The sequence below is a fragment of the Camelus ferus genome, chromosome 5, assembly GCF_009834535.1.
Source record: "Camelus ferus isolate YT-003-E chromosome 5, BCGSAC_Cfer_1.0, whole genome shotgun sequence".
Lineage (NCBI taxonomy): Eukaryota > Metazoa > Chordata > Mammalia > Artiodactyla > Camelidae > Camelus > Camelus ferus.
This window is the reverse complement of record NC_045700.1, coordinates 16,835,976-16,844,886: the sequence shown is the minus strand read 5'-3', so window position 1 is coordinate 16,844,886 and position 8,911 is coordinate 16,835,976. Positions and strand designations below refer to the sequence as shown.

Below are 8,911 nucleotides of genomic sequence, written 5' to 3'. Positions count from 1 at the left end.
GGCTTGGGGGCAGGTGAATCTCGTTTTCCCGGGATGGGCGGTGAGGATGGCAACCCAGGCAGGAGATCCTGCTCAGCTTCTGAAGCCTGTGCAGCTCCAGAGGAGAAAGACGCCAAATTAAGGCGCTGCTCGCTCTACTGTTAAAGCGCAGCCGCAGGCTTCTCGGACAGCAGAGGAGTCCCGTCCAAGGGGAGGTCTTCTGTGGTCACCATCCCGCAGCACGGGTGGGGCAGGTGCCCCGACTTCCTGTTGGTCCCGGCTCCCCCAGTAGTCCCCTCGACACCACCACGCCTCCGGGCACCAGGCCGGGCCGGATCCCTCCCTTCCCACCCGCCTCGGAGCTCGGGCTTCAGCGCTGGGGCCTCGGGGCGGGTCCCTGCCGCACGCACCTGCCCCCGTGGGCGGAGCGCGGCGGCGGCAACTGGGCTCCAGCCTCTGCCACCGGCCACGCGCACACCCCCCGCCCCCTGCAGCCGGCGCACCTCCACTCCGCGGCGCCCGCCCGCCCTCCCTCCGTCTCCGAGCGGTCGGTCCATCCCTCCGCTCGCTCCCAGCCGCGGAGCCTCGCACTTCTGACTCGAGTCCCCGCTGCGCTTGTCTTCGCCGCCGGGATCCGCCGCCCCGCGCCATGGAGCCGGCCGCGGGCAGCGAGTGCCGTAGCCCTCCGGGCCCCGCGGTCCCGCCGCCGCCCCGGGGCCACGCGCCCTTGGCAGCCGTCCCCGGCCCCCTGAGCTCCCCCGCGCGCGAGCCGCCTCAGCCCGAGGAGGAGCGGCAGCTGCGGATCAGCGAGAGCGGCCAGTTCGGTGACGGGCTGGAGGATCGAGGTGAGCGTGCGCCGCCCCGGTCCCCTTTCCCCGGCCTGGCCCTTTCCCCGGCAGGGCCCGCCTCTCCCCACTGGCGGGTGGGGCCGGGCTCGGGGCTTGGCGCCTTGGAGCGCGCGAGGACGCGGAGCCCGGATTTCCCGCGAAGGCGCGGAGGGCAGAGGGCGGCAGCCCCACCTCCAGCCGCCCGCGCCGCCCAGGCAGCCGCGCCTTCGCCGGCAGCCGTGCCTTTGCCGGAATCCGCGAACCCAACTGCCTGCTGGGCGATCCGTCAGGGGCCCGCGCCCTCCTCTCCGCCAGCCCCGGCCTCTCCGGCGCATGCTGGAAAAGTTTGCGGGAGGCGTTGTGTGTGGGTTTTTTTTTTTTTTTTTCCTTTTCCTTTTGGAGTCGAGCACTCCCAGGGGACTCCGGGCCCCGCTTAGTTGGGGAGGGTCCTGAGCTCGGTGCATCCTCCTTCCCGAGCCCCCTCTGAACCCCCCCCCCGGCTCCCCAGGACAACTTCCCTCTGCGGATTTAGCCTCGAGGAGTCTCTCGGCGACGTCCCCGGGGAAGGGGAGTCGGGGACCCCCGGACCTCATTCACAGGGACCTAGTTTACCGTGGGTCACAGCCCCACTGTCTGGTAAGGGTGGGGTGCAGAGGACTGGGACGCTTGGGTTCGGTCCAACCAAGCTCATTTGGATGGATGCCACTGGAACCTGGTGGTTCTCGTGTCGTGCATCCCCAGCCCCTTCAGAATCCCTCTCAAGACACTGGCCTGGAACCCCGCAAACCTCTCTTTCCTGGGAGACCAAACCCGACCTTCCGACGGACAGCCCATGCCCCCTTTGAGTTGCCCACACGGGGCAGGAGAGACTACCCTATTCATTCCTGTGTATCTCTCCTCCATCTCTCTTTTCCCCCCTCCCACGTTTCCTTTGGGCTCGGAGAGAGCCCTGTTCTTAGCCACGTCTGTACATTTTCTGCTTCTTGCTGAATCGAAATCCAAATCGGCCCCCTCAAAAAGACTCAGTGGTTATGCTAAAACCGATTAGTGGCCGAAAACGGGATTCTTACAGCCAGGCCCTACAGGGAGAGCCGGCTCATCGCCACCTCCACCCCCTGTTCTTGGAAGCCTTATTTTGTTGGCTGTGGCGGGTTTTTATATTTTAGTCTTAGCAGGTTTTCTGTCCTATTCTTGGTATCTCCTGTACATTTTTATTCCGGTTTTAGTGTTCGGATGCACGATTTCTTTCCTTTTAGAAATTTTAAACTGTAGCATGTGAAACAGAAATGACATGGAAACGGCAATTCCCAGAGAATCGGCGGGGATGCTCGGGCGAGAACTGGAGCCGCTCCAGCTGCAACGAGTTCCGCACCTATGTTGCAATTTCTCCTCCTATTCTCACACAACTCGATTATCACTTCAGAGCTGATGATTGGTAACATCACAAGCACTCAGCAAAACCTATCAGTTTTACTGTAGTTCGCGTTAATTACCTTACCCTCTGCAACTAATGTAGGATTTAAAATTTTTGTATGGAAGAAAGAACTCCGGGCCGAGCTTATTTTTGTAGCATTGCAGGTCAGCTGTAAAAGCTGTCCTGTTTCTCCCCACCTCACAAAATGATAGGAGGGAAAAAAGTGCTAGGGCGAGTTAATATTTAGTGTCATTTTGCAGCTCACGCTCAAGTGTAAAAAGCCCTTCTGAATTCCTTCTTAAGGTTCTTTCTCACTGGACAACTGAATTGCATTTTCCATTATGTTATAGCATGAAAGCATTCACTGTTCATAAGCTGTTACTGTGTGAAAGCGTTGCATATCACACACTTGCCTCTCTGTTAAGATGAACCCTGTCTCCCAAAGAACCCAGAGCCTTGTAGCATTGAATGCTTCTGTTTGACTCCATTCCTGGCAGCAAAGAGTTAATGATGACTGAGTCATTTTTATTAAATAAATCAGAAGCTTTCCGAGAGAGGTTTATTATAATATCTTATGTTTGTGGTATTTTTTCTTATGGGGCAGGCCGCATCTTTCCAATATTGATTTTTGTATCCCCCAGGAACGGTTCGATGGCAGCTACCTTTTTCCTCATGGTGAGAGGATTCGAGGAGGAGGAAACCTCTGTAGTTGTCCTCTGTGAATCTCTATATCCCGCCTGGCTTGCTAGCTTCTAGTCCTAAATACTATCTCTATGGTGTGTGTGGGGGGTGGGGGGGGGGAAAGCACCTGGATTTGTACCTATATTTGGCCTTCTCTCTTGCCCTAAATTCCTTCTGAGCTATCAGGACCCTGTTACAGGCTCCATCTGACTTCAGTCAAAGGTTCTCTTTATAATCTAGTGCTTGAGGACTTTAGACGTATTTTTCCCTTAGAAGTGATGTGGGCTGGTTCCCAGAAACCTAGTTAGCTCATATTGTCAGTAACTACAGTGCCACTTGGCTGAGCCTTGTAGTTCTAGGAGCAAGAACTCTGTGGTCCAGGACTTTCAGGGACTAAAGAAACAAAAAATAGGCCAAGGTTGTCTTATGCATGTCCACCACCTCCTTTTTAATACCCACTCTTCTCTCCACAAGTGTTTTCCCATCATTCTGCCCCAAGTCTTAGGGCCTTAGGGTGTTTTATGCTTCAGCATTTCCTACTTCCTTGCCATCTAATGAATATTCTCCTTCAGAGAATCCAAGCGTGACTAGCCCTTAGGGGAAAGCAATTGGAACTAATTCATACTAGCATGGAAATGACTGTTGCCTTCAACCTCCCTGCATGTATTTGTATCTCTTCCACCCCAGTAATAAGGTATCAGTCCTTCATTAATACAACCCTTACACTTACTCTAACTAGGCCCAAATTACACATATCTGAAATTTGAGTGGGATTAAAAATTTGAATGTGCAGGCCAGCTGTGGGTAGCAAGGATCCAGCCCTGTGTGGAAATCTGAGGTCTGCCTTGGCTTCTCTAGGCTGTGCTGACTTTCTTCTGCTTTTGAAGCACAGCTTCCTGAAAACTTTCGAAATTCTCATCACATCTCTATGGCTTGCTCGTGTGTGTGCAGTTAACACAGGCAGAAGTCGAGGCACTTGTGTGCAGATCATTTATGAGCTGGGTCTTCATAGATCATTATACTCCAGTTCCCTTTGAAGAGTGGGGAGTTTTCCATTCTTGGTATCAGCTATATTTTTAGGAAGGAAAACTAGTAGGAAAAAAGCAAAGGTTAGATAGAAATAGGAAAGTCTCCTCCCTTCTTGAATGGTCTTCTCATTACATTTATTCCAATTTTTAAAGTTTGAAACTTCTCATAGGGAGGCACATACAGGATCAGGTCTGGGGAAAGACCACCAGTCCTGCTGTTTAGAGGATTCAAGTGTTACCTTACCCAGGCAGTCCAGCCCACGTGAGCTGGCATCTCAAATTCCTCCAGGGGAGTGCTGGCCCATGGCGGGGGGTGGGGTGGGTGGGGTGGTGAGGCATGTTGGTTGGTCTGTGTGGTCAGGTCAAGGCATATTGTTGGAAACAGCTGGCTTTAGAAGGAAAAATAAATGTCATGTGGTGGAATTGAAAACCTGGATCATTGCTGTTTCTCTTAGAAAATTAAATCTATTTCTAGAAGGAACCTTGTTTTTACCCCCCAGTGGATACCCTCTCTGAGATGGTTGCTGTCAAAAAACCCAGCAAATGAACTGCTTCTTTGTGTCAGTACTTAAATGTTACAGCTTCACCTCTCCTGCAAATCAACTGGCCAGGATGAAAGAAAGATTTTTATATCATTTGGGGAAAGGGAAATAAATTACTGGGAGTCAGTGGCATCTACTTATTCTGGGTTATGGCTTTAAGTGGAGTCAGGAGTGATTGTAGTTGAAAATTACAATGGGGTGTTTTTTAGCAGCTCAGGAAATAGACAAAAAAATAAAAAGAAGTAGACAAAAGGATAATTTGAAATCACTTGTATCTAGGGCAGGACTTCATAAGAGAGGTTTTTCTCTTTTCCATCCACGTGCACTTACTAAGGAACGTTTGGGGAGATTTTTACAGTGAGGATGGAGAAGGTGTTTATATTGGCCTTTCTTGGGTCTGGGTAGTAAATGCAACTGGGAAGTTTTAACAGGGTCCTTGTTAAAATTTTTGAACAGGACACAGTTTTTTGGCAACCAGAGGCTTACTGTGGGGCCCAGTCAGTTTAGAGGGAAGATGTCTTTTACACACTGTGTAGGTGTGATATGTTGCACGCTGTACAGTATTTTACAAATGGGTGCTTGAGCTCTGACTACCAATTTCTTCATTGTTTGGAGCCGTTGTGATGAGGCTGCTGCACCTCTGAAAGGTCTATTATGGGTTGTTTGGCCAGAGATGGTGTCATAGGCTCTTGTTTATGTTAAATGTTGGACTGAGAATTTGGTTCTCTATGTGACTAGGAGATGCTGTATATGATCTATTTTCATAGAAAAGTATGTAAATCAAGATCATATGGAAGATGTTTCAGTCTTCAACCCAAAGCTGTAGAAGCTTGGGCATTGATTCAGAGTTGTCATGAATTTCTGTGGTTGAGGACTCTTAACTTTGAAAGCATAGGAGACACAATCAACCTTTTCTTACACATGGTCCACCTGGGTATCTAGCTACTCCCAGTTGTAACAGATTTACCTCGCTTTAATATTCTGAGAATTTTTTGACATATGCTGTGTACAAAGGAATAGATGCTGTAAAGAAGAAAGAGGTGGGCAGGAAACATGGCATATACTTTAGGTCTGATGGCTGTTGGTTGTGTTTAAAGAGAAATGGTCCATATCTTCCTCCTGCTAATTGTCTAAGGGAGCAAGGAGGGCATTTGTATTCCATGACTCATTGCTTTGAGCAAAACCCAGTCCACCCTTGGGACCATGCTGGTGGATCTATGCAAATCAGTGCCAAGGCTGAGGACCCCCAGTGCCCAGCCCAATGTGGACTATTCGTGCTATTTTCCTAACGAAAGGGCCTTGTTAGAAGGAACAGTGCCTACGTGAGCCAGTGAACCACTCAAATTAACACAAGGGCAGGGGGATGGCGGGTGTCATACATGAGGTCAGGGAGTGGTATGGTCACAGGGTCCTTAAAAAGAGGACAGCTGCCATTAACCTGTGGGAGCCAGAAAGCCTGATTTCCATGTGAGTCTCGTGAATGTTAAAATGCACCTTGGATAACTGACTCACTTTGTTGTATACCTGAAACTAACATGATATTATAAATCAGCTATATTTCAGGAAAAAAAAATATGTCTTGGCCTGCGGGCTGTCAGTTTGCAATCCTTGGAATAAGAAAATGTAGCTCTGGCTGTGGGTTTCTTAAGAAGGAAATGCCTAACTTCCTTTTCTCCTTGTATTTGTCAGGCTTACTAGAAAGCAGCACTCGACTAAAACCTCACGAAGCCCAGAACTACAGAAAGAAGGCATTGTGGGTCTCCTGGTTCTCCATTATTGTGACACTGGCCCTGGCGGTGGCTGCCTTCAGTGAGTATCCGGAGTCTTGCTGATCGATGTATGTGCTGATGTTGCCCGTTTTATTCTCTGACTCCTGTGGGATGCGCTTTTGCTTTTAGTTGCTTGTTACTGATGAGGAAATTTTTTTCAATGGTTGCAGAGTCAGGGTGCTTATAAATTAGTAAGATGGCTTCTCTCCTCTGCAGAGGAGAGAAGTGGTTAAGAAGAAGAAACAGAGAACAGGACTGAGAGCCTTGGCTCTCATCAGTATGCGGGTTCGTGGAGGTAGATTCTGGCTGCCAGCTGAATAGTGAAAATATTCTCCTGGTGGATGCCTTCAGCCAGGGCTGACATATGACAGACATGCATCCTTGAGATTTATATTTTGAGCTTAATGCAACCAGATGAGTGCAGTATTTTAGTCTCTCCTTTCCTCCCGACTATATCTGTGGAAGGTTTAGAATAAAATCATCTGCACATTCTAATGAAAGAAAAATGGGAGGGTCCTCTCTCAAGTTTTCAGTGGCCACGGAAACAAAAATATTTATTATAATCAAGAAGAACTAAGACAACGGAACACTTTCCGCTGATGGATAATCCTGTTTCCATGGTAGGAAGCGCCAGGACATGTGTTTTCTCAGCTAACATGGGCAGCCTATAGAAATGTGGATGCTGTTTATTCTTATTAATCGTGCAATGATTCACAAGCTTAAGTAATGACATTCAGCTTTAGCTCAACCTTGCTAGAAACCACAGTGCTTTTTCTTTCTTTATGCTGGGGAAAAGAATGTACTTTGTGCATTTCATGATTAATTTATGACCTTAACAGAAAGATCTATATTCTAAGGGATGAATATCATATAAGGTGGCTCATGTGACAGCCCACTGAGTAGATGAAGAAAGGGCTGTGTCCGCTGGAAGATACTGCCCTCTGTGTCTTTAAAATTCTGCTCTGTGCAGTTACAGCTGCTGATAGAAGTTGGTGTTGGCTCCCAAGAGGAATTATTAGAATTTGGCCAAATGCTCCCTGCAAAACTAGGCATATATTCCTTGAAGCAATTTATATTGGAAACACTGTACCGTGTCTTGGCTTTTTTAAGAAAAGCCACACATTTAGAAGCCAAGGATAATGCATTTCAGGGTAGAAACATTTACCCATGAGCCAGAAATCTAATCAAGTAGAATTCTGATTCCTGAAAATAGCTACTCCTTCCTCTCTCCTCTTCTTTTTATGCTGAAACAAGGATAACAAGCCCGATTGATGTCCCTGGAGGATAATTTAGTCGCGGTGGCTGGTGGTGGGCTCTGAATCTGACACCCTAATTTACATATGTAAAGAAAGGAATGTCGTGAAGGGAGGTGATATACAAACAGAATAATAGTTACTCAGACACGTCTGTATGTCTGATAGAGCTGTTACGACTTTATAATGTGGGCGTTTGAATGCGGACCTGAATGTGAAGAAATATTGAGTAAGTTTTTCCTTTGGGAGAAGAATCCTACATTTGATTTACTTAATCTCATAATAAGGAAAAATTAGGAAAATTTTGGTTATGCCTGATCAGTTGGGTTATCTTGACAATTTTGTTCCATTTAATAGGAAAAGACTGTCGCATAATGCTTGTGGACTAAGAATATTGCTTTGTCGAAGGGGGTCCTTTTCTTTTCAAAATGATTTCACCCCCTTTTTAAAGCAAGCAAATAATTTAACTCCTCTAACTTCTTGCCTATAAAATGTTGGCATTGGTATACGCGTGATATTATAATCTATGTTGTTGTCTATAGTACATTGAATTTGTTCCCAAGTTGCTTTCAACTGCTTTGGTTCAGTTAATATAGAGATAAACTATATTTTTTCCCATTTTAACGATACAGTAGCTTTAGTGTGTGTGTGTTTCATATTTTAAGCCCTTGGGGTGGTCTCTGGTTTTATTGTTAGGGTTGTTGGTTTTACCCTTTAGTTTCTTAATTGTATTTGTAATATGGAATATTTAAAATCTTTTTTTAAAGCATTTACGTCTTGACAGATTTTTGTGCAATCCTTTTCATAGTTTTGAAGGGAAAGAAAATCGATAGGGATTAAGCCATAGAAGCTGACTTTTGAAGTTGTTTAAATTAATATTTAAAGGAAAATGGTATGTTTCAGAAATAGCAATAAATATATTTTTTAAACAGTATCAGAAGGAGCCCCAGTCTTATTCTCCGAGGAGGTGGTTGGCAGAAAGGCGGGATAAAATGGAATAGTCTGGCTTGGTGAACCCCTGCTCCATCCAGTGAAATGGTCAGGTTGAACCAATTAGTATTTTTAAAAAATTGCTTTAGAATTACTAGAAGTGATCTTTTGAGATGACAGAGAAGTCTTTGGAGTGTGTGTATGTGTGATGTCAGGGGGTGATAATCATGATGAAGAGTATTTATTGTCATGTCTTCTTGCCACTACTGGATGGTAAACTCTGGGGGCAGGATGAACGTCCGTTTTGGCATGGAATCAATACTGAAGGTTGTTAAATGAATAAGCTGAGAGATTTTTAAAAACTTTTTTTTTTTTAGTTAGGTGGAAGGAAAAGATTTCTTAGAAACAGATTTCATCTAAAGGTTTGTGGAGATCCCAGGCTAAGGTCTCATTTATTTGGCAAACAATTGAATTTTTTTGAGGCAGTT

The 8,911-nt window shown here is 46.8% G+C and overlaps 1 protein-coding gene across 2 annotated transcripts in view; it reads left to right on the top strand.

Annotated features, from left to right (window-relative positions):
• Positions 1-443: 443 nt before the first annotated feature.
• The window catches only part of TMEM163 (transmembrane protein 163), a 207,530-nt gene continuing 199,062 nt past the window's right edge, over positions 444-8,911 (top strand). Inside the window, exons 1-2 of one of the 2 annotated variants that reach the window (XR_004319799.1) lie at positions 444-824; positions 6,161-6,280. Coding sequence is in view for 1 of the 2 variants with exons in the window: in XM_032479346.1 (XP_032335237.1) it covers positions 629-824; positions 6,161-6,280 (316 nt within the window). In the remaining variant the exon portion in view is untranslated. The remainder of the gene's footprint in view (positions 825-6,160; positions 6,281-8,911) is intronic. The other variant, XM_032479346.1, reaches the window with a different exon arrangement.